Source organism: Bos indicus x Bos taurus, chromosome 16, assembly GCF_003369695.1.
Source record: "Bos indicus x Bos taurus breed Angus x Brahman F1 hybrid chromosome 16, Bos_hybrid_MaternalHap_v2.0, whole genome shotgun sequence".
NCBI classification, from domain to species: domain Eukaryota; kingdom Metazoa; phylum Chordata; class Mammalia; order Artiodactyla; family Bovidae; genus Bos; species Bos indicus x Bos taurus.
In genome coordinates, this window is record NC_040091.1 from 53,185,068 (window position 1) to 53,211,551 (window position 26,484).

Below are 26,484 nucleotides of genomic sequence, written 5' to 3' on the forward strand. Positions count from 1 at the left end.
TTCCTTAAAAATAACAAGAAGGGAATGAAGGAAAAACGAAGCAAGATGGAAGGATGGGGTTGGGGGGGGGGGTCATTTCGGGGTGGGAGGAGGGTGATGTAAATAGCCATCCAGCCAGGTAAAGTAAGGAGGCTCAAGGAATTGCTAATAACCCAGCTGCAAGCTCTGGTCCTCCCTCACATCCCGGGTGGGAACACAGCCTTCAGGACTGAGATGACATCAGAAACCCTAAATCGTACTCAGTGCCAGCCTCCAAGGACTTTCCCACAGGGTTTCAAGTTGATGCTGCTCTCTTTTGCCAATGCAGGGATAAAACAATGCCCCCTGACAACAAAGAAGTCCGGGAGGAAGAGCTCACAAAAGACAAGGATTTGAAACACAGCTGCCTCCTAGGCCAGTGTCCATGCTGGGAAAAGGGGTCTCACTTTCAATTCAGTCACTCATTCCATCTGTCCCCCTAAAAGGTTCCTGTGTCCCAAGGTCACACATCTTCCCTGCAGAGATGACCTCAAGTAAGTGAGATCTGACTGGGCTCTCCCCCTCTCCTTCCCTGGTGTTGGGGTGGTATTCTGAATACAACAGGACAAGAACCACACAAAAAAGGGAATTCACAAAACTGCAACTATACTGTGCAGCCAAGGGCCATGATTTGACTAATGATTTGATATAACCGTGTTCAAGGCAGAGGAGAACTAACTGTGATACATACTGATGACTACCTGATGCCATCTTAGGGAAGGGAACGTGAGATAATGTGCATCAAGAACTTTGCACAGTGCTTGACAAAGACTCAGTAAATGGAATCAATTGTAAGGATTATCCACAGTAGATTCTCCTAAACAAATTACAGAAACCCCACGCCTGCAAGTCTAAATTGCCAGCATATGTTCCTTCTTATGAAGACAATAACATTCTGCTTCCCTAACAAATCCAAATTCATCCATTTGTTTTGCTCATTTGTTCTACACTGATTCACAGGATCCCACCCAGATATCATTACGGAAATGTACAAGTCCAATGAGGACAGACGTTTAATTGAGAGGAGACAGAATTATTCCAAATACTAACATCCCTATCAATACACATAAATGCTCTAACAGCAGAAGTTGTGAAAGTCTATAACCCACTGATTTTATTGCTTCTAAAAAACACTCTGTGCTTAATTTTTTAACTAAGCATACTAGTGCACTTAACATTCCTAATCTCTTTGGAAAGAAACCTTAGACCTCTTTGATAATCAGATAGCACCTAAGGCTCCCCCATAGTCATGAACAGCCATAAACACAACATCTGGGGCTCAGGGACACCTGTGTTACTACATATTTAAGTTGTGAGTCTATGTAAATTTGTTTACTGACAGACTAAAAAGAACCCAGACTGCTGAGATAATACTAATAAATACTGCAAGATAATCAGGACATTTAGTTACTATAACACATAATAGATAAAACTGACATTCTCAAATAGTAACTTCTAAGAAAATGTCTCTTTCACTTTTGTTTTTGCTTGAATTCATATCCAGTAACATGTAAAATGACAAGATTTCCTATGTTGTCATATATAGTACTGAAATAGCTCCAACACAGTCACCTTCAAGAGTATCTGGTAATTTACTCTAAGGAAATTTATCCAAAATTCATCTAAAATCTCACCTGTAGAAAATAAGGTTTTAACAGTAGAGTTACCAGTGATCTGGATCACACGAAGGTAAGATAGACAAACAGGAAGACAGTGAGCCCCTCATTTGGGCAGCAAGCAAACCGTGAAATATTTATTTCTGCCTGTGTAACAAATCAAATTCCCAGAGTTCTCTAATTCACCCTATTTGGGGTAACCAGTAAACAAGACAGCATGCAAAACAGAAGCAGTCTCTACCACCTGAGGAATTCTCTAATGTCCCTTTGTGTATCTATTTGCAGATCCAAACAAGCTCCTTACTCTCACCTAATTTGTAACCTACTTCATTCATTCTGTGTCGCCAAAGAAAAATATATGGATTTAATTTTAAAGGGTATGTTAGAAGATGTTGAAACTGTCCATTTTTTTTAATCCAGAAGTACCACCATAGGCCAAGGAATAGGCAGCGCTTCCACAGAGATGATTCTGCCACTGCCCATGCCCATCAATTACAATGGCATGGACCAAAATCAGTGCGCCACCCATGTTCTGGGAGGCTCTCACTTACTGCTCACAGTAACTCTACACGGTAGGCGTGACCTCATTTTACAGACAGGACTGAACGCCTTCACTTTCACTTTTCACTTTCATGCATTGGAGGAGGAAATGGCAACCCACTCCAGTGTTCTTGCCTGGAGAATCCCAGGGATGGCCGGGCCTGGTGGGCTGCCGTCTATGGGGTCGCACAGAGTTGGACACGACTGAAGCGACTTAGTAGCAGCAGCAGCAAACTGAAGATTAAAATGTGTAGAGTAGTCTGTCCAAGGTCACACTGCTGTTAACTGGTGGATCTAGGGTCTGGATCTGGCCTTGTAACCCTAAGGCTATGTTGTAGAAAGCCACAATGAAATCCACACACTGTACATCTCCCAGCACTCAGAGGTTTAGCTGCATCAGCAAACTTTCCCTTCTTGTCTCAACATACAGAAGTCAGGTTCCTTTTAAACAAGTTATCCATTGGCAAAGTACTTATCCAGTTGTATCTGATAAGGAAGCAACAGTGAAGGCTGAGCAACACACCTAACAGTGCTTTAACACAGAAAGAAGTTGGGGGGAACGTAACAATCTATTGTGAAAACACTTTAACAATTTCACCAACATTTGTTCAATATGCTAGCAAACTTGGCCCCACTCCAGTACTCTTGCCTGGAAAATCCCATGGACGGAGGAGCCTGGTAGGCTGCAGTCCATGGGGTCGCTAGGAGTCGGACACGACTGAAGCAACTTAGCAGCAGCTAATTTGGAAAACTCAACAGTGGCCACAGGACTGGAGGTCAGTTGGATGGATGACCCACAAGCCGCAATCAAGACTGCTGGGAGAAATATCAACAATCTCAGATATGTAGATGATACCACCTTATTGGCAGAAGTGAAGAGAATCTAAAGAGTATCTTGATGAGGGTGAAAGAGGACAGTGAAGAAGCTGAATTAAAACTCAACATTCAAAAAACTAAGATCACTGCATCCAGCCCTCTCATTTCATGGCAAACAGATGGGGAAAAAAATGGAAACAGTGGCAGATTTTATTTTCTTGGGCTCCAAAATCACTGCAGACAGTGACTACAGCCATGTAATTAAAAGATTTTTGCTCCTTGGAAGAAAAGCTACGACAAAGGTATTTAGACAGAGTATTAAAAAGCACAGACATCACTTTGCCGACAAAGGTCTGTATGGTCAAAGCTATGGTTTTTCCAATAGTCATGTATGGATGTGAGTAGTTGGACCATAAAGAAGGTTGAGCGCCAAACAATTGATGCCTTCGGGTGTGGTTCTAGAGAAGATTCTTGAGAGTCCCCTGGACAGCAAGGAGATCAAACCAGTCAATCCTAAAGGAAATCAACCCTGAATATTCATTGGAAGGACTGATGATGAAGCTCTAATAGTCAGGCCACCTGATGCGAAGACACAACTCACTGGTAAAGACCCTGATGTTGGGAAAGACTGAAGGCAGGAGACGAGGACAACAGAGGATGAGATGGTTGGATGGCATCACTGAGTCAATGGACATCAGTTTCACCAAGCTCCGGGAAACGCTGAAGGACTGGGAAGCCTGGTGTGCTGCAGTCCATGGGGTCGCAGAGAGTCAGACACCACTTAGCAACTGAACTTCTTGACAACTGCCCAGGAGATTTAGAAGACCTCACTTCTCTAAAACTGAAGAGGGTCATAAATAGTATTAGTTAAGGATCACTCTTTCTTGATTCAATATTTTCCACACTCTAATTCAACCATGAATTTAATTTACTTTGGCATACAGACAGTAATTTACACTATTTTCCAGTCTGAATCCCTAAATTTGTAATTTTGATGGAATCAAAACTGAAAATAGATGTATTTAAATAAGCTTAACACTCAAATTTGATCTTGTTATCAAATACTTCTATGTAACGAAAAACATACATCCTGAATAATGTATTTTAGCAACTAATATAACTCCTAAAGGGCAGTCCAAGTGGCCCTAGTGGTAAAGAACCCACCTACCAATGCAGGAAACATAAAGAGACGTGGGTTCAATCCCTGGGTCGAGAAGATCCCCTGGAGGAGAGCATGGCAACCCACTCCAGTTCTTGCTTGGAGAATCCTATAACAGAGGAGCCTGGTGGGCTAAAATCTATAAGGTCGCAAAGAGTCAGACACGACTGAAGCAACTTGGCGTGCAGCACAGCTCCTAAAAACAAGCAGATCTGTAATCTTAAACCCCTTGTTCAAAAATCCAACCAGGATTGAGACTGCTTTTTATTATTTGTTTGGATGACAGTGAGAAGGGAAGCTGCAATTTCACCTCCAGTGTTAATCCTACAAAAATTACAATCCATATGTGTAAACAGACAAAAATCAAAACTGCCAACTAATGAGCACTGTGCTGGCGGCAGCACAAACCTGGGAGAGAACACGGTTTCCACTGATGCCACCACGCACATCTTCACCACGAAGGGACCAAGGCAGAAGGTGGAGCGCAGTGACCTCCCATTCCTCACCGGAACCTGAGACTTTCTGCTTTACTGCACAGAAAAATGGGCTGTGCAAACCTCATGGGTTAAAAACAAAAATACAGCCAAACAGAACCAGAAAGGCATGTTCTATACCTCAAACCGGCAAGAGAATGAAAATTGAAACTAAGAGGCCAAATGGTAGAAAAACAAAAGGCACAGAAATTTCAATTCCGAATTGTCCTGGAACTTCAAACAGCACACATAATTTGGTTTTGGGGTTCTAAACAAGGGTGAACAAACCAGTCTGCCTTCATTTTTGTGGCATGTGGTGGCTCAGGAAACCTACAAAAGACTGCACCAAGAGGTAGGATTATAAGCACAACAGGAAAAGATTGTTTATCACTGTAGCTTTAATAGAAATAAGGGGGAGGAGGAATTTTAGCCTAAGGAGTATTTACTGCTTTTCTTTTTAACCAAAGCAAAGATAATCCTCTACAACTCTACCTATCAGGTAACACACAGCTATCACGTTAAGGGCGAAATCAGGTTCTGGTCATTCAGATAATGATTAAACTAATAAGGACATATAAAAATTCCTTAAAGTATCAAAATCGCAAGGATTTTGGATATCATAATCGTACTTTAGAAGGTGACATTTTTATATATCACACACAATGCTGTTATTTTATTATTAGAATAAACTTCCTGCCTCTGAAACTATTCAAATATTCTTTGTGATATTAAAATATATTAAATTTAATAACAATTAAAATAACTACACCATCCTACAGTGAAAAACTTCTATCAAAAAAATATTTTAAAATTTCAGGGTCATGACCACAAAAATGGGAAGAGGAAATAAGTAGCTACAATAAGAGCTTCAGAATACTGAGCATGGTCTAGTCTCTTACCCATAATCCCTCAGGACTTTTCTTAATATATGTGCCAATTTTAAACCTTTTAAACAACGTTACCTCCCCTTAATTTTTAGAGAAAATTAAATAAGAAAGAAAAATGCTTAAGAAACATGAAAAAATGAAAGCTCAGATTAGTAAGCAGCAGTTCTGTCCAGGCTACAGGGCATATGAGGGTGTTATGGACTTACTAAATCTCTACAGAACAACTAACTACCCTACAAATTACAAATCCAAGAAGCATTAAGTTGTAAACATGCACACACATTCTAAAGACTCTACTGTGGGATACACATGATGACGAATCACTCCTGCCCCACGTGAGGAGGATTTGGGAGTGCACACAGACAGGTTAGGGCAACTCTTCTCTCCTTGTCTCCTTTCTTGCTTTTCCTCTGAAATGAGTCAAGTCCCTAGAATAGGAACAGCTTTATCAGCAAACAAAACCTCGTAAGAAGCTACTGCTTCAAACAGTTCAGATGAATTCTTCTTAAAGGAAAAGGTAAAAAATAAAAACCTACCCCCATCAGAAGGAAATGGCAACCCACGCCCAGTTATTTTTGCCTGGAAAATCCCATAGACAGAAGGGGCCGGCAGGCTACGGTCCAGGGGTGGCAAAGAGTCGGACACAACTGAGTGAACACGAGAGCGCACACACACGCACACACGCATTCTGACAAAACAAAATCCCTCTTTCACTGGTGTCACATCATAAGAGTGAAGGAAACTAACAAGCATATTTTAACTCAATTATCCAGTAAACAAATCAGAATTACACTTAAAATCAGTTTCTAGACTTTTAAAACTAGTATACTAATTAAAACATGTTCATGATCTATAACATTCAGCTCAAGTGAACTTTTAAAGTTGTTTTCTATTCAGTGGAAATCAGTCAGTCATTCTCAACAAGAGAACACTTAGCAGAGCAGGACGCTAAACATCACTGGCTTCTTAAAAACAACCAACAAAACAAGATGGAAGAACTCCACAATCCTAGACACAATGCCTCTGCCATCCGCACTGCAGAGGGAGTCAGGCCAAGACAATGTCTCACTCGGTTCCTGTGGTTTCAAAACTGATTTCAAAAATAATACACAACTTAAGAGAAATGAAATATTCATAAGAAGCTCAAACCAGCAAATATGTCATTAAAAGAACACTTAACAGACAAGAGCTAGAAAGGGATTAAAATCTGATTTGTTAGTTTTTTCAAAAACTGTTTGAGATGCTCAAAGGAATAAAATAAATCTATTTAATCCATAAACCCCAAAGCAAAAAATAACTGAAGGCATTAGTTTTCACCATAACTTAGCTTTCTAACACAAAAGATTTCACTTAATCACATTGCCTTATTATTTAAGATTAAGGCGTGCAATTTTGAAGAGAGCAATGAAAATTCGTCTTGGCTAATTAGCAAATCCTTTTAAAACACTGCTACTTATTCTGTGTAGGCATCCTGCTTAGAAACATTAAGGAACAAAACCTAGGTTTAGGCAAAGTGGAGCCAATTAATTCAGTAGCTGGGTAAACTTGGGCAAATCACGGAAGCCCTCGAGCATCAGTGTCCTCATTCATGAAGGAGAAGAATGACTCCCCACGCTGCAAGGCTAAGAGCAGGATGAGCAACGATGTATATGAAGCACCGAGCGCAGTGCTGGGCAAACAAGAAACATGCTGCCACTGTCACCATCAACAGAAAGCAGCAGTTCATCACGTGATGACATGGTGTGCACAGTATCAAATCCTGAGATATGTCCCTATCAAAACGCAGTGTAATGAATGAATTCAGCCAGGAACTCTAGTAACATCTGACACGGGTTTAATCTAAGTGGTAATAAAGAAAAACGGTTGCTTTCAGTATTTATCTTCTTCACTTTGAGAAACAACAGTAACGTTTTCAAATAACTCCTGTTTCTCCAAGTCATTCAACTTCCTAAACTATGCCAACCAAATTATTAACATTAATAAAAGCAAATTTGAGAACTGTCCTCGGCAGCATGTAGCAGATACTATGAATGCCAGGCAAGAGCACCATGAGAGCCTGTCTGAAGCTGCAACTCCCAGTCTGCCACCCAGCCTTTAACTGTAAGAAATGTCTATTAATTTTTAACCAGCTGGAGGGCATTCCTGGGAGTATTTATTCCTTTCCTCAGTTCTTTAGAAGCAGCTTCAAATATAAAACTATATATACTCTCTCTGTAATTCTATGAACATGAAATTCATGTAGTGTTAACAGCCCATCTGTAAACAGGAATGTAAAACTGCCTAAGGAAATACTTGGTAAGTTTTAAAAAACAGTAATGAATCCGTAATGTAAAAAAAAGAACCCAGTATTCTTGCCTAGGCAAAGCATAGCAAATTGTTCTTTATTTATGTTACTTTCAAATTACAATTGAATTTTAAAAAATTAACTACTGGAACTTTCTACATTCAAGTCTTTTCACCTTTTAGAAAACTTAATCATAATTCATTCTTTTTTTTTCCCCTGTATGAGGCAAGTCTCACCTTCAGTTTCCACATGGACAGAAGAACCAGAATAACAACCTTACACAGAGCATAGCATATTTCCTAACACACTCAATTACGCTATATATTAGGATTTTTGCAAAGCAGTTGAAACTCTGCAAAATGCTTTGAAAAATTTTAGTTAATCCATGAATTTCCTATGAACAAAGTTATACATAGTAAGAATCAAGGGCACAAAAATACCAACCAACGTATTTCCCTAAATTTAGAGCAATTCAGTAGCAGCAGAAGTAGAATTAGAAATCGAAAAAAAATTCCCTGAATCTTACTGTTGAAAAAAATACAGAAACTGCATTGAGCTTTTAAAAACAGACCCCCGCAAAAATAGCAAGATCAACTCAGCAGGCAACCATCAAAGGCAGGTCACCCAGTGCTGAGCAAAGGCATCATTCCGCTGGAAGCAGTGAGTTCCCCCTGGGGACCAACCAGGACGCTGCTCACTTCAGTCCAAGGGGACAAGTTCACAAGCCATGGAACATCTAATGCCGGGGCCCTATCTCCACAGAACTGTAGCCACTTCCAAGTGGCCCACGCCCTGCTCCAACACTTACCAACAAGACCAAGGGATGAGTGCACTGTAAGCGGGCACAGAACCTGCCCACCAGGCCCCAGAAAGCTCAGGGCCCATCTGTCATCGTCCTCAGGTACCATGGCCAGGCCTCTGTCATTCAGCCACCACCCTTCAGCTTTGGCCAAGGAGCCTCAAACAGAGTTGTTTGGCTGCTAGGGCAGGGCAGGTCAAGACATCAAATGTCACTGAAGCCCACCTGTTCTCTGCTTTCACTAAATGTATTCTCTAATTTTAACTTTAAATGGAACCAAGGCGAGCACTTCTACCGCTGCTGTCCTCAACATGTTGTTGCTGTTTACTCACTCAGTTGCTCCCGACTCTATAACCCCATAGACTGTAGCCCGCTAGGATCCTCTGTCCCTGGGATTCTCCAGGCAAGAATACTGGAGTGGGTTGCTGTTCCCTTCTCCACCTCCACATGTACAACTGGACAAAAAGCAGAGTATTGCGCATGTGGAAACCAGGTTTTATGGAAAACTTGGCTTCATGTTCTGCCTCTGACATTCATTGGCAGAGAGAGCTTGAAGTTATCCACTCTTGCTGGGTGTCCATTTCCTCACCTGGAGCCTTACCACGCAGAGGTAGAGGCTATGTGCTCTAGAGCCCTGAAACCACAGCTGCTGAGCCCATGCACTCTAGCGCGTATGCTCCACAAGAGACATCACCACCGCGAGAGGCCTGCACACACAACTAGAGAAAGTCCGCTCAGCAACAAAGACCCAGCATAGCCAATCAATCAATCACTCAATCAGATTATTTTAAAAAGAAGCAGAGGCTAAACGGGATCACCCACAAGAATGCTCAGTACCCCTCAGCACTTCTCGGAGCTCATTCCTCCTTCCAACTTCAGCACCGTACAGTCCATGTGGCTCCAACTCTCCATCAGAGCTTCCTGATCCACCTCTGTTTCTATCTGCTGTCCAGCCCAGCTGTGTGACCTCTCATGTCCCTGTGAATTTCTTTCCCCAACTCATTCCCTGTTCCCCTCCTCAGTATTCTTCACAGGAGTCCTCCCCAATGGGCTCAGCTATTCGACCAGAAGGCAGCATCACCTCCTCTCCCAAAGGACTCTTGGCAATCCCTACCCTATCCTGAAGCCTGAACACACATCAGCCAGAACACCTGGTTCTGGTGTTCCGACCTGCACTAAGCTCCCATAAGACAGGCAACGTGCTCCTCCTTGGACTTTCACACTCATCTCTCTAATCTCCCTAACAATCCAGCACTATGTGCAGTGCTGGTAGGAAAGCGGCCAGTATGTCCCCCTGCAAAACTGAGTTTCACACAAAGACTCATGTGGGTTTCTATATGGCTCTCCCTATACTATACATCACCCCAGCAATAAAGCACCCACATAGCTAAAAGAACACCCAGCTTCGTCCCTCTTCCTGCAGCTCTCAGTCCCGAGACTTGACAGAGCCCGTCTCTATGTCAATCAAGTCACAGCCTCTGACAGGCTACCCCTGGCCAACCATCCCCAGTGACATACCTAACAACCCTGATACACATACTTTATTAACTTTACAAGACTTTTCTTGTTCATCTGTTGGCTGGTTGTCCCTGCACTCCCCAGAGTGTAAATTCCCTGAAAGCAGGAACGTGGGTTGTTTTAGTTCTCTGTTACAGTTCTGGCACCTAGGAGTGTTTGACACAGAAAATATCAATACTTGTTAAATAACAAGGTGTGTGTGTGTGTGCCAGGCAGGGTTGGGGGGGGGGGGGGCAGGGTGGAATACCTCCAGGATTTTTATGTGAACAAATTATGGAAAGAGATGAAACATTTTCTTAAGTTGGTTATAATTGAACTGTCCTATGGTGACTATAAGTCTTTTAGATAAACACTAAAAATTAGCTGATCTCAGGAACTCGGGGACTATTTATAGTTTTTAGAAAAGATTATGTGACCCTGTTAAGTGATCTCATGGAACTGTGCTCTTTATAGTTCATTAATGTTTTTGTTATAAACTTTGTCTTAACTGTCTAGCTATCAGCAATACAACTACTTGATGCTACAAATAACTCTTCTAATTTCCTCCTCCTAATTTGCTATGAACTGGAAAGTCAACAGGTTAAAATAAGGCCTAAAATTAGAGTGAAGTGGCCTACACTGCGGCCCTGCCATGAGAGGGGAGACGGAGGACCCCCAGCTTCCTTTGAGCTTTCACAGGTGCTCCATAAACACTGACAGATTAAATAACTCACAATTCTGTAGCTCCTCAAGAACCACATAAGTAACTGTCAGCCACATTCTGTCAGTGGCACTTGCTGGTACCATGGACCCACAGGCTGCACAGAGATGTTCTTTTCTATTATCTCTCCAGCTCCTGACAGCTACCCAGTGAGGTTATGTAGCACAAGGGCCATTCCACGTTATGACACCTATTTTTAAATCTATAGAAACTGTACCCCCAGACATGGTTTGCCCAGTCACACATCTGGTAAAAACCCGAGTTCCGTGTTCTTCATTCCTTCCACTAAGCCCAGGAGCATTAAGACACTGCCGTTTCTTTAGAGTAAAAAGAACTATGGGCAAGGCTCTGATGCAGCCGAGACATTCTGCTGTTACATTTTGTATTTTAAAAAGAACATTTGCCAACATCATTTACTGCTAGCAAGCACATTCAATCCCTCATTTTTCACCGTAGCTAACAAGGAACAGAAATCAACACGATAAAGACTTCTAAATTTGGCCTGTGTTACCTCACAGATCACAGTCTTCCCGTGGAGCAAATAAGAATAACCTGCAACAGCCAACACTAAAAACCCTCCCTTCCTCTCCACTTGAAAAGTTTCAATCTGTTCAAGGAACTTCTCATGTTCAATCTCATTACAGGGGCTCTCAGACATGTAAGCTAGGCTTCCTTACAAAGGAAAGAATGCATGATCCCAGTTCAAAGTGTCTAACCTATGTCCGTCTCTGGCCACTGGCAAAACTGCATGCTCCCTGGTCAGAGACAATATGAACTGTGTTCTCACAGCACTATGTTCCCTCCCTTCATTACAGGTTTGTGTGAGTCTTTGTTGCCCATCAACAAATATTTATTGAGGGCCTGTTCCATGCCAACCACCTAGGCACTGATCAGCAACTTACTGATTGAACATTTGTCTGCTCCTGTCTCCACAGGTGCCAGGAGAAAAGCTACTGCTGCTGTTCTGCTCACCGACTGCCCTGTGTGACCTCGCAGAGTGACTGGCACATGGCAGGGCTTAGCAGACATTAGTTCAATGGGTGACTGAGACACAGAGAGGGAGAGAAGAGAAGGGGCCGCTTTGTATGTAAAGGAATCGGGGCTTTTTACTGCCCAGAACACGCTTCATGATCCACCAGCGAGCTGATGAACTCTGAAAGGCACCACATGCAATGCACAGCTGTAGGCATAGCAGCTGTCATGCAAAGGAGCAGAGGCTCAGAACTGTGAAGAATTCAACCCTTTGTTTCTCTCTGCCTGCCTCCTGACCTAAATGAAGTTAGGTCCATGGTCCATCTACCTGTCAGCTGCCCGTCTTCAACATCTGGCTTTCAGAAATACTAAGTTAATATAACTACTGAATGAAATATATGTTGATTTATTCTCTGACCTCATTGCCTGAAAAGGTATTTAAATGTCTGAAGTCATTTAAATTACACCTAAAAAGAACAAAGTTAATATAAAAATTTTCTCCATTTCAGGTCTTTGTAAGCCATAAATTAGCTTTACAGAGAGTAACAAAAACGTTTTGACTATTTAAACTTTAGATCATAAAGAGCAAAAAGGACTCCTTACCAGTAAGCTGTTCAAAACAGTTAAGTTTCAAGAGTGAGGTTCATGTACTTATTTCAACTAAAACTTAAGATTCAGTGGGTTATACACAGCTTGGAGTAGTTATAAATAACTGGGTAATAAGAAATATGAACTACTGAACTCAACACAAAACCCCAGCAATATGGACAGGTATAAAAACGAAGATGTGTATGTTCACGTACCACTAACAAAAGTTTACTTTCAGTTTTTTCCTTCACATTCAAATTTTAAAAATTAAGGAATAAAAAAAGAAAAAGGTAATAAAATGTTCTAAACCTGCACACCAAAGTACGCTGAACAAAGAAAAGCCTTAGGATGAAGTTATTAACCTATGACTATATTTAAATATGAGTTAATTATGCTTAGTAACAGTAAAGATCTCCTGCCCTCCAAACTCCAGCCCCTGCAAATCACAACTTACCTGGAAAGGCTGGTGACATTAATTATACACAAAATAAACACTAAATAAAGGAACAATCAGAATTACCTGAAGAGTTTGCAAACAATTATGCATTAGGCCTAATATCAACAAAAGCTGAGCACTCACATAAAACAGTAGACAACAGTAAAAACACCTGGCAAATTTTCTAGACCATGATCATCTGATTCATGATCAAAGCACTTAATGATCAAAAACTATTAAGATACAAGGTTAAACAGAGAACATGTAGTCAGGAGAAGTCCCAAAAAAATACCCTGGACGGATTATTGACTATACTGTGAAATACAAAGAATATGTAATGGAACACTCAGAATGGATTTCTTGCCTACATTTTAAAATATTATTTTTACATTCTTCCAAAATCAAGTTTACACTATGAGTTCATTTACAGTATGACTTCCACCATTCACTCTTCAGTGTTCTAAGTAAAGGACCGGACTCAAGTTCAGATGGCTACAAAAATTTACTTAAGACGTAAAGTGAGCCAAAAAAAAAAAAAAAACCCACCAAAAACACACAAAAAATTTTTCCTATTACTGACAAACTACCATACCGTGCCTTGGCATACATTCAAACTGGGCTCTATGAAAGACTCACGAATTAATATTAAAATTCTCCATTAAAAGGAAAAAAGAAAGTGTAGAATGCCAGCTGGAAATATGATATATCCAACCAGACTATTTCCCTCCCAGAAATTATCCCCCGCCTTCTATTTAAGTGTGACTACACTTAAAGACCTTTTGTTTGAAAACAAAATAAAACTATTGGAGTTGAGTCAAAAGTAAAGAAACAGCACACTGTTCAACTTCCATTTTGTTAACGGCCTAATTTCAACAATATCTGTGCTAAAATCTTGAGAGAGTGCTGCAGTCGTGCGCAGCGCGGTCTTGCGCGGCGTGGAGTGGCCTAGGGCCCGGCCCGGGGAGGACTACGGGTCGGAGTGGTAGTGCCTTGCCCGGCCAGGTTGGAGTGGGGTAGCCGGGACGGCAGTGCCACGGCGAGTGGGGGCCGGGGTGGCGAGAGCAGCGTCCTCTCCCTGCCCCGGGAGGCCAGCGCATCGGCCGCAGCGCGTCCGGCCCTCCTGCACAGTCCGGGAGGATGGGCACGAGGCCGCCGAATCTGCGGACCTGGAAATGTCACTCTCAGAACACATTCTGTGACGCGTCGCTGGCGAATAGCACAAAAAGCTAAGAATATATCGGGCATGCACGGCTTGGAGGGACCGGTCGCCGCTCCCACCCCCAAGTCCCGCGACCCGGGTTGTGGGAGAGGGAAATGACAACCGGCCCCGGCTCCCTCTCGGTGCGCGTCCGCTCACTTTTCCGCCCGGCTCCTCGGCCCCAAGTTAGCTAAGAGTCCGAGCGCGGCGTCCGGCGCCGTGATTCAGCAGCGCCGGGGGGGCCGGCACCAGGTCCGGAAAAGGTCACGGAGAGCCGCGGGCGGCCTCCCGGGCCCGGATTCGGAACGCGCGGGGAGCCGGGACAGCGGCGGGCTCCTACCTTTCCTGCTTTTCGGGGAGCTCCGTTTGCTCCGGGCGCTGGCTCGCTCTTCCTCAATCGCAGCTGCTATCTCGGGGTTGTCTTCCCCATTGTACCAGACCAGGAGCTCCTCGCCCGGCGCGATTGGCTGCGGGAAGAGAAGAGACAGGCGACGGGCCAATCAGAGCGGCGTTTGTTGGCGGGGCGGGGCGGGGCGGGGCAGGCGGGCGGCGCTCTTGACCGGGCGGTGCGCCGCAGGCCAACCCGGCAGGAAGGGCTCCTCCGCTTCGGCGGCAGCGAGCCGGGCGGCAGGGGAAGGGACCCTCTGCTGGAGGGAGGACCTCACTTCCTGGCCGCCTCCTCCCCTGGAGTCCGTCCGGTGGAGGTCGGGTTCTGATAGGACCGGTTTAAACTTAAAATTGCTTTATGCTTCGGAATCTTACTGTTAGAAGCCTCAAGATTACCCTCGCAGAAAGAAAGGGAAAAAAAAAAAAAAAAAAAACCACGGAACCATATTGCCCATGAAATCTAAGCTGATGAGAAAATGTAAAGCGTAGTTTAAAAGAACCGGGCAGTCTGGAAAGAGAAGTGCTGAAAACTAATCATCAGCGCAGGTTTCAAGAGTCCAAGAGCAAGTTAAGCATAAGAACCACATGCCGCTGCACACTTATAAACGCAAAGCTAATTATATCACGGAGATGCTAAAAGAGGCGGTGCGGAGGACGTGAGCGCCCTGGCAGCGCGTTATCTCTGCGCTGCTACCAACCTGCTCCGGTCCTTGGAGGATTCGCTGCCTTACCCTCTGTACTACACTTCGAGTCTACAAGACATTTAGAAGGAAATGCCTATAAATACCTCACGTGTCAGCTCCTAAAACATTCTTAAAGCCATGTATACACCATCATGCGGATTTTACCTAGAGAATAAGATCTTGAAGAAAAGATAATACTGAGTGCAAAGATTACACTCCTAAATAAAACTGAAGCAAATGGCTTATTGGTTTCTCTCACAATGACTCAACTGTCAAAAAGTTCCAAGAGTATCAAAACAAGTAAGATTCCACCTATAACCCCGTGAATAAAATAAAAATCCATGAGTCCAAACTGATATGAATGGATGACAGTCAAGTAAATAAGGAAAGCTCTTCCTTCAGTAGATCCCAACTAATCAACGAAAAAGAAATAATGGAATTAGAAAATCACAACTAGACATTCATGACAGTAATAACTGATCAGGCAAGAATCATCAATAGATGCTAAAACTAGTAGATGAAAGTTTGAGAAATAATATAGTATTTGCATGGTCTCAAAGTATCTTCCCATAAAACATTAATGACCAAGTGAAAAACAGTATACTAAGTCAATATCATATGCCTCCTGATATGATGCACAGAAAAGAACACAGCATCACCTCTAGAGATTTCTGCCCCAAATACATAAACGTGAATTAATCATAAAGAAGCTTAACAGAAGGCCAAACTGTGGGGACATTCTACAAAATTACTGATCAGTTCTCTCAAAACTGAAAGGTTATAAAAAACAAAGACTAAGGTGCTGTCCAAACTAAGGCGACTAATGAAACATTACAACTGAATGCCACGAGTTTTCTTTGCCTAAAAAGACTTGATTGGAACAATTAACAAAATTTGAATAAAGTGTGAAAGTGTGTTATTTTCTCAGTCGTGTCCAACTCTTTATTGTAGCCCTCCAGGCACCTCTCTCCATGGAATTCTCCAGGCAGGGATACTGAAAGTGGATAGCCATTCCCTTCTCCAGAGGATCTTCCCCATCCAGGGATCGAACCCGGATCTCCCACACTGCAGGCAGATTCATACTGGAATGTACAGATTAGCTAATAAAATACCTTGCTAGTGTAAGCTTCCTGATATCACTGCACTGTACTTACAAAAGAGGATTGGATACGTTCGTTTTAGGGGCAGGAGAAATTCCATCTAAGATGTCAGCTTAGAAACAACATAGTTCTTCAACATACTTTCTATTCTAGATAAAGCCTTTGAAAGTAAATATTTTGTTTCATTCTTTGCAGAACTCAGTGCTTATGTTATCCAAATTTTAAAATATTCTAAATTCTTTAAGATAAAAGAACCAGCCACTGTTTCCTTTGTTTCCCCAAGGATGGCTAAAACCTGCTGTTTTTGTCTTTAAACCAATGTGTTTTCCTTTCTTGAATCAGTTATACCTAAACCAAAAAACTAAAACATGTATAAAATTATATAAAACATATAAAATTTTAATGCATTAAAATATCCATTACGGATGCCTTTTGGCACCCTTATGAAATAACCTGTTTCTGTTGAAGGAATGCGGAGAAGGCAATGGCACCCCACTCCAGTACTCTGGCCTGGAAAATCCCATGGAGGGAGGAGCCTGGTAGGCTGTAGTCCATGGGGTCGCTAAGAGTGGGACACGACTGAGCGACTTCACTTTCACCTTTCACTTTCATGCATTGGAGAAGGAAATGGCAACCCACTCCAGTGTTCTTGCCTGGAGAATCCCAGGGATGGGGGAGCCTGGTGGGCTTCTGTCTATGGGGTCACACAGAGTTGGACACGACTGAAGTGACTTAGCAACAGTTGAAGGAATGAGCTTCTATAAGTCAACTAATTCTATGCCTCTCTATGTTTTTATTACAAGTCACATATTTATGAAATGGTGAAGTGATATATATATATACATATATAATCACTTGAAGTGATTAGAGTTGGCAGAAATATGTAGTGTTAAATAAAATCAAAGTAAAAAAGAACATGAAAAGGGGTGAGGAAAAATCTATCACCCATTTATTCCTAAACAAAACAATATAACCAGAACACTGGCTAGAAGAACCCACCAGACATCTTCAAGATTCCTCCTCAACTCAGCCCAAGTGTTCACATTTATTCCACTTCGACCTCCTGCACAGTACTAACTGTACTAGCAACGGGAAGAAGTTGATAAATATCAGCACAAACTCTCTACTTAGGAGGGTACTCTTTCGTAGATGCTAAAAACACAAAACATTCCAATATCTGTCTTTACCACTAATACAAAATTTCTAAATGGTTAATGAGCTGGTGAGCAGCTAGATTAGGAGCAACCTGATTTGTTAGCTATTGAACACACTTCAAAATTGTACCAACTGAGACAACCATTACCTTATTGAGCTATATGCTTCCCAACTTAGTAAGACAGCCAAACAAAAAACAGGCATTTATGAAGGGGAAAATAACACACCTTTTAAAATCAACGATTGCTTGCGTCTCTACTGTACTGTTTGTTTCTTCTGCATTGCTAAGCACATTTAAGGTTTTATAAGAAAATTTATGTCCCAAGACATGGGAAATATAAACCCACATTTTAAAACATAAAGTCAAAAGTCCAAACAAACTTTTTTAAAAATTATTTTGATATTTAACAAAAAACAACAAAAAGACTTTAAACTTGTCCTTTGGGTTCTGACAGGTTCTGTAAGAGTGCTTATAGAATTAAGCACTCTCTCTTCTCTAAATATTAGTAAATATAAACTTGAAATGTTACCAGGGCAATTAGCTACAGGCAATAATTTCCACCAATATTCCTGACAGTAGGACAAATTAAGAGAAATACTCCAGAATTATGAGAACACACAAATGCTTACCCACCTACAATCTTATCCTGCAGCATGATTTTTTAAAAAGTCAACAGTCAGACAGACTCAACTCTCAAATGGGTGAATAGAACTGAAGACTAACATTAGTTTCCATACAAGCCAGAAGCCCCACCCCTGATCTGATCCTGGCCTATCTCACTAGCCTCATCCACCATTCCTCTCCTCTCTCCAACCAAACTAGCTTTTATTCCTTTTATAAAAAAGAAGGAAAGAAAGAAAAACCAAACAACCGCTGGCCCCCCATCTATCTTACTCCCACTTCAATACCTCTGCTTCTACCAGGAACCCTCTTCCTGAAACACTCTTCCTGTAGAAACCTTCTCATGGCTGGCTCCATCTCAGGGCTGCACAGAGAGAGAGGAAGTGTGCCCACCTTTGGTCTTTGCTGACCTACCAGAGCTAAAGCAGCTCCCTGACCGTCTGGTCACTCCATCGCATTATATTATCTTCAATGCACTTACTGTTCTTGGAAGTTACCTTGTTTACTTGTTCACTTGTTATTATCTGCCACCTCCTCCATGAACTGGAAGCTCCATGACACCAGAGACCTTGTCCGTTCAGTTCATTACTACACAAGAATACCTACTGTGTAGCAGACACTCAGCATTTGCAAAATTAATGCAGACATAGAGGCAAACAATAGAATAGGAAAGACTACAGATCTTTCCAAGAAAATTGGAGATACCAAGGGAACTTTCATGCAAGGAAGGGCACAACAAAGGACAGAAATGGCAAGGACCTAACAGAAGCAGAAGAGATTAACAGGAGGTGGGAAGAGTACACAGAACTGTACAAAAAGGTCTTCATGACCTGGATAACTGTGATGATGTGGTCACTTCCTGGAGTGTGAAGTCAAGTCGGCCTTATGAAGCATTACTATGAACAAAGCTAGTGGAGGTGATGAAATTCCAGCTGAGCTATTTCAAATCCTGAAAGATGATGCTGTTGAGGAGATGCACTGAATACGCCAGCAAATTTTGAAAATTCAGCAATGGCCACAAAGAAGGGCAATGCCAAACAATGTTCCAACTGCTGTTCAATTCCACTCATTTCGTATGCTAGCAAGGTAATGCTCAAAATCCTTTAAGCTAGGCTTCAGCAGTATGTGAAGTAAGAACTTCCAGATGTACAAGCTGGGTTTCAAAGAAGCAGAAGAACCAGAGATCAGATTCCAACATTTGATGGAGCATGGAGAAAGCAAGGGGATTCCAGAAAACCATCTACTGCTTCACTGACTATGTTAAAGCCTTTGACTGTGTGGATCACAACAAACTGTAGAAAACTCTAAAAGAAATCGGAGTACCAGACCACCTTACCTGTTTCCTGAGAAACCTTATGCGGGTCAAGAAGCAACAGCTAGAACCAGATATGGAACAATCGACTGGTTCCAAATTGGGAAAGGAATACAACAAGGCTATATATTGTCACCCTGTTTATTTAATTTCTATGGAGAGTACATCGTGCAAAATGCTGGGCTGGATGACTCACAAGCTGTAATCAAGACTGCCGAGAGAAATATCAACAATCTCAGATATGCAGATGATACCACCCTAATGGCAGAAAGTGAAGATGGAACTAAAGCCTCTTGATGAGGGTGAAAGAGTCGAGAGTGAAAAAGTTGGCTTGGAACTCTACATTCAAAAAACGAAGATCGTGGCATTGGATTTCATCAAGTCATGGCAAATAGAAGGGGAAAAAGTGGAAGCAGTGACAGATTTTATTTTCTTGGACTCCAAGGTCACTGTGGACAATGACTGCAGCCATGAAATTAAAACTCTTGCTCCTCAGAAGAAAAGCTATGACAAACCTACACAGCATATTAAGAAGCAGAGACATCACTTTTCCAACAAAGGTCCATATAGCAAAGGCTATGGTTTTTCCAGCAGTCATGTACAGATGTGAGAGTTGGACCATAAAGAAGGCTGAGCAACAAAGAACTGATGCTTTCAAACTGTGCTGCTAGAGAAGACTCTTGAGAGTCCCTTGGATAGCAAGGAGATCAAACCAGTCAATCCTAAAGGAAATCAACTCTGAATATGCATTAGAAGGACTGATGCTAAAGCTGAAGTTTCAATACTTTGGCCACCTGATAAGAAGAGCTGACTCATTGGAAAAGACCCTGATGCTGGAAAAGACTGAGGGCAAGAAGAGAAGGAGGCGACAGGACAAGATGGTTGGATGGCATCACCGATTCAATGGACATGAGTTTGAGCAAACTCCGGGAGATAGTAAAGGACGGGGAAGCCTGGCATGCCGAAGGCCATGGGAATGCAGAGGCGGGACACAACTTAAGAGACTGAACAACAACAATGAAGAACTGATGAACAGGTGAAATGAATGGAGAGCAGGCTAACAATCCTCAGGAATTTAAAACAGTTTTTAATCATATTACAAACAAAACCAGTGTTGAGATTTCTCAACTATCCAATTGATAGCTGAGAAGGTGATACAGAGCCCAGAAGAATATCATCACATGTAAGTTATTTACAAAACCTAACCCAAGCTGGTTTTAGAAAAGGCAGAGGAACCAGAGATCAAATTGCCAACATCTGCTGGATCATCGAGTGCCAGAAAAACATCTATTTCTGCTTTATTGACTATGCCAAAGCCTTTGACTGTGTGGATCACAATAAACTGTGGAAAATTCTGAAAGAGATGGGAATATCAGACCACCTGACCTGCCTCTTGAGAAATCTGTATGCAGGTCAGGAAGCAACAGTTAGAACTGGACATGGAACAACAGACTGGTTCCAAATAGGAAAAGGAGTACGTCAAGGCTGTATACTGTCACCCTGCTTATTTAACTTATATGCAAAGTACATCATGAGAAACGCTGGGCTGGATGAAGCACAAGCTGGAATTAAGATTGCCGGGAGAAATATCAATAGCCTCAGATATGCAGATGACACCACCCTTATGGCAGAAAGTGAAGAGGAACTAAAGAGCCTCTTGATGAAAGTGAAAGAGGAGAGTGAAAAAGTTGGCTTAAAGCTCAACATTCAGAAAACTAAGATCCTAGCACCTGGTCCCATCACTTCATGGGAAATAGATGGGGAAACAGTGGAAACAGTGTCAGACTTTATTTTGGGGGGCTCCAAAATCACTGCAGATGGTGACTGCAGCCATGAAATTAAAAGTTGCTTACTCCTTGGAAGGAAAGTTATGACCAACCTAAAGAGCATATTCAAAAGCAGAGACATTACTTTGCCAACAAAGGTCTGTCTAGTCAAGGCTATGGTTTTTCCAGTGGTCATGTATGGATGTGAGAGTTGGACTGTGAAGAAAGAAAGCTGAGCGCCGAAGAATTGATGCTTTTGAACTGTGGTGTTGGAGAAGACTCTTGAGAGTCCCTTGGACTGCAAGGAGATCCAGCCAGTCCATTCTAAAAGAGATCAGTCCTGGGTGTTCATTGGAAGGACTGATGCTGAAGCTGAAACTCCAGTACTTTGGCCACCTCATGCGAAGAGTTGACTCACTGGAAAAGAGTCTGATGCTGGGAGGGATTGGGGGCAGGAGGAGAAGGGGACGACAGAGGATGAGATGGCTGGATGGCATCACCAACTCGATGGATGTGAGTTTGAGTGAACTCCGGGAGTTGGTGATGGACAGGGAGGCCTGGCATGCTGCGATTCGTGGGGTCGCAAAGAGTCGGACACGACTGAGCGATTGAACTGAACTGAACCCATAAAAAGCTTAATCTCGCAGAATATAATCACTAGTAAAAGAATCTAAAATGCCTGATGCATACTTGAGCAAAATCAAAGGTCAGGAATGGAGGAGGCCTACAAAGATTAGAGCTCCCTGACTTCCAACAAAGAAAGGTAAAAATGACAGTACAGGTAGTTAGTAGCACTTTGAGTACTTAGGTTAGACAAGGAACTCTTCACAGAATCTTGCACATGTTGGCTTTAATTTTCATGACTGTATTATTAATGTTCAGCTTCCCCGGTAGCTCAGATGGTAAAGAATTCACCTGCAATGCAGGAGACCTGGGTTCGATCCCTGGATCAGGAAGATCCCCAGGAGAAAGAAATAGAAACCCACTCCAGTATTCTTGTCTGGAAAATCTCATGGACAGAGGAGCCTGATGAGCTACAGTCCATAGGGTCAAAAAAGAGTCAGACATGACTTAGTAACTAAACAATAACAACATTATTAATTTTACTATTACCTCCATTTTTACAGATGAGAAAATTAAGACAAAAGGTGTAACTTCTCATGCTTCCCTGTCTTCTTCCCTGTGCTTCTCTCGAAGGCAAAATCTGCTCACAAGGCAGTCTGCTCCAGTCCCTACTCCTACTCATGACACTATTGTGCCTTGCCAAAACTAACAGCTGCCATTTATTTAGTACTTATCACGTGCTAGAACTCTACCCACAATCATCTATGCAATCCTCTTGATAACCCTCTGAGGTCAATATATAATTATCTATAACGTACAAACAAGGAAACTGAGGCACAGAAAGTGACTTGCCTAAGGTTTCACATCTGGTAAAATTACAGTGACTTGCCTTGGGTCACAGAGCAAGTGAGGATTTAATCCAGGAGTCTGGCTCCAGAGTTCACTCCCAAACACTATTCTCTCTTGCTTCTGAAAGGTTCTTGGCTTTGCCATCAGAGATGAACACACCTCAACTTCAAGTCTGATGAAAGCATTGCCAAGTGTCCCAACGTCTCCCTGGCCTTCCTCTGCCCTGGAACCTCATTTCCACTCCCTTGACTGTCTCATATGCACCCTTCATTGGTATTTCCTCTCCACCAGGATTCTCCTCACTGATGTAATCAGATGTAACTTCCACTTTAAATAAATTTGAGAAACAGAATGAATTCTTGAATCAAAGTGTGAATCCAATCTCAGACTCCAGTGTAACAAAACTGTACAGTAATGCCTACTAGGAAATCATGCCAGAAAAATCATCCAGCAGAAAGAAAATGGGAAAGAAGGTTACAGAAGTTTTAAATAAGAAAATACTACAAAGAAGTATTTCCTGCAGGAACTAGAAGTAAGAATGTGGGTTTAGATGAGAAAAAGGACAACCCTGTTGGCTAAAGCCAACAGGGAAAAATACAAAGGAAAGCAAAGGAAAACTAAACAGCTCTAAGATAACTTGCCAAGTTCTAGTGCGAGATACAGTCAAAACTCAGCATGCTGCGAAGATGATCATCATCTTAAATGCTTGCTCATAAAAGAGTTTTCAGCTCCATGGAGATTAATTTTTTTCAAGGACTGGCCTACAATCTATGTCATTTTTAATGAAAGTAAGTGAATAAAGAAAAACTTGCCTTGCAGCAATTTTAGTAAACATATCTAATCCAGAATGCAAAGAGCAACAATCCTCTCTCTTTATAGCTTCAAGACTCGGCCTTTGGGAACATTTCCCTGTACGATGAGTGCAGATTTGCCTTCCAGGAGAACATGGAAATGAGGGAGACAGATGTGGGCTTGCTTGTTGCAGAGATAACAACCCTTCCAAATTCTAACTTTCCTCAATGTACTCAGTGACCTCTGACCTCACCACAAACTCTAAAAAATTATTTTCCTCTTTTTTTCATCTCCACTATTAATGTCTCCAAATAAAACTTTACCAGAAGTAAGAAACATGTTCTGTGTAATTTTCATTCTGAATAAAATTCAGGGAAACGACGGGGCTTCCCTGGTGGCTCAGTGGTAAAGAATCTGCTTGCCAAAGCAGGAGACACAGGTTCAGTCCCTGATCTGGGAAGATCCCACATGCCATGGACCAACTAAGCCCGCGTGCCACAACCATTAAGCCTGTGCTCCAGAACCCAGGAGCCACAACTCCTGAGCCCACGTGCTGCAACTACAGAAGTCTGCACGTGCTACAGCCCATGCTCTGCAGCAAGAGAAGCCACACAGTGAAAAGCCTACACTGCAACTAGAGAGTAGCCCCCGCTCACTGTGACGAAAGAGAAGCTTGAGCAGCGACAAAGACCCAGCACAGCCAAAAATAATTAATAAATACACTTATATTACAAAGATTTAGGCAAAAGAAAAGCTAATCCAAAGCTACACTAGACTGAAGACTAAGAATGTGTTTTCTTTAACAGAACCGCCGGAGCTGCTGAGTTTCGTACAGTTAGATAAACTGGCCCGTCAGACAGCTCCCAGTGCACTTGTGTCTTAAGAGGAGAGAAGTATCTGCCACATGCTTAACTCATCAGTATCAATAAAGATGCCGTGTATAATTACTTAACACAATCTTCATGCTTTAGTGCCCTTCCTCACATAAGCAGTGGCAACTGTATAATTAAAACACAGACCTTTCAGGGTGGTGAATCCCTTTCAAATATAACCCTTTCAAGGTCTGCAAAGTCGTTACTGATAGCCATGACTAAGGACAGCATTTGAAGAAATGCATGTAGAGTATCTAACAGCAGACTAATTCTAACACTCTTACCTTTAAAGTTTTATAGTAAATGGCCCTGTTGATTTCCAGTGGAAATAAATTTTGCTCTTCTCCTGAGCAAGCCCAATTCACATAGCGCAGCCAGTTCCCCTTCTCTGGATCGGTGGCATCAATGCACATCCATCCCAAATTTGGGTAATAGACCTTGGATGGGGGAAAAGGACAGCTGTTAAAATAGGGGTATCTTTTAAATGTTTCCATTTTCAACTTCTAAGACAATTCCTGTTCATTATATGGAAGTACTCCATAAAGCATTTCACATCAACAGAATAATCAGCATAAAAAAGGAAAATAAAAATGAAGACTGAGGTCCCAAATTATATAATCCTCATTAGTTATTTTTCTATTTGGATGTAATTTTTTTCTCCTAAACTTTATGTGCTATATAATAAATGTGCTTGATGGTCTCCAAATCCTTCACAAACATGAACATGAAGCCTAATGATAGCTCTCCTCTCCATGTAACAGAGCAAGTGTGAGCCTGCAGCAGTGCTCCTCAGCACCCAAATGCCCTGAGCCTCCTGGGCTGTTCAGCAATTCGAGAGTGGGGCCCAGTCCTGCTGGGGTCCACAGCTCTGCAGGTGCCTTTGCTGCAGTGCTGACAGAAATTTCAGTAAGGAAGCATGCAGTGTGAACCTGATGTGGGTGACAGGGCATGATGCTTCTTCTGCAGACTCTGTTGACCTTAAATACTTCTCTCCCTAGACAATCTGTATTCTGGGAAATACCAGTTTCCTTCTGAAACAAGACCAAAATCCCGACCTGTTTTTGAGGAGTCAGATCAACTCCACCCTTGCAAGACAGAAGCCGTCCCTGATCATCCACTGTCCATCAACTGCTCCTCCTAGAAGCCTCTGGCTCTCATTCCTTCATTTAAAGAGAGTCTATTGAGCAGCTGTTTCTTACTTTGTAGATACAGACATACATACATCTAGGTTCTACTTTCCCAAATTTAGACTGTAAAACACTTGATTAGGCACTGAAATAGAATCAATTGGTGACAGTCTGTCAAAAACAAAGCAAAAGAAATGAGTCTTCTACTTTCTCCTTCGGAAGAAAGGAGAGAATCTTGATGCTTCCATTTCTTTCCTACAGTCAAGACCCTCACCGCTCATGTCTTCTTTTCACATTAAACACTGTTTGTTTACTGCAGGTTTCTTTCCTTCAGGAACAAAGCCCCAACTCTTGGCTCTTCTGGGCATGCCTGTCTCCCAGCCCAGGACTGCCAGGGCGACGACCACCTTACTGGCCATGAACAACACTTTCTTCCTGCTAGGGGTTACACATCTGGCATAATGCTGCATGCTTTCCATATTATCTCATTCAACCTTATGCATCAGGTTATTACCCCTTTTTGCCACATGTGGCAATTAAGGATCAAAGATTATATAACTTTCCCAAAGTCACTCACTTGGTGAGTACTAAAGATGGCCTTAATCCCAGTGCTGCTTGACCTCTGTTTATCAGTGCCTTCCTTGACCATCCCAGCTAAAACTATGAAGCCTTCTCTTCCCATCAGCACCCCCAGTTATCTAGTCATCTCCTGATTTATTTTTCTTCATGGTACTTATGCTCCTATTTTCCTACTTAGTAACTATTTCCCCACACCAGAGTATTAGCTTCATGAGAAAACATTTGAGTCTTTGCATTCCCTGTAGTACCTCTAAGACTTTGCCCAGTGCCTGGCAGAGAGTAGGCTCTCAACAAATAACTATGAGATTAATGAAATGATATTATCATATACAAATGTGTAATTGTCATTTAATGAGCACCTACACGACAAGGATCATGCTAGAAAGTGCTTTGCAGTTACTTTATTTACTCCCCACAAAATGTCAAGGAGAGTATTTTCACTATCCTGTAAGAACCCACAGTGAGTTTATTCAGCAGCTGGTTGTTTACTTTAACCTCTCTGCACCACCTGAAAAAGAGGCTACAGGTCACATTTGACTCCTTTTCAAACTCACTGTCACACTCACTCTCGGCTCACGCACACACAAGCAGCCACACACACACTCTTCACCCTTGAAAACAAAGAGAAAGTGCAGCCCCAAGTGGTATGTGTGGAAGAGACAGAATCACAAC

At 42.2% G+C, this 26,484-nt stretch overlaps 1 protein-coding gene across 5 annotated transcripts in view; it reads right to left on the reverse strand.

Annotated features, from left to right (window-relative positions):
• Positions 1–26,484, reverse strand: part of PRDM2 (PR/SET domain 2) — a 132,985-nt gene that overhangs the window by 61,706 nt on the left and 44,795 nt on the right. For all 5 annotated transcript variants that reach the window (XM_027565350.1, XM_027565345.1, XM_027565347.1 and 2 more), the window contains exons 5-6: positions 24,391–24,543; positions 14,345–14,471 (exon numbers count right to left, since the gene is read on the reverse strand). In XM_027565350.1, coding sequence (XP_027421151.1) covers positions 14,345–14,471; positions 24,391–24,543 — 280 coding nt within the window. The remainder of the gene's footprint in view (positions 1–14,344; positions 14,472–24,390; positions 24,544–26,484) is intronic.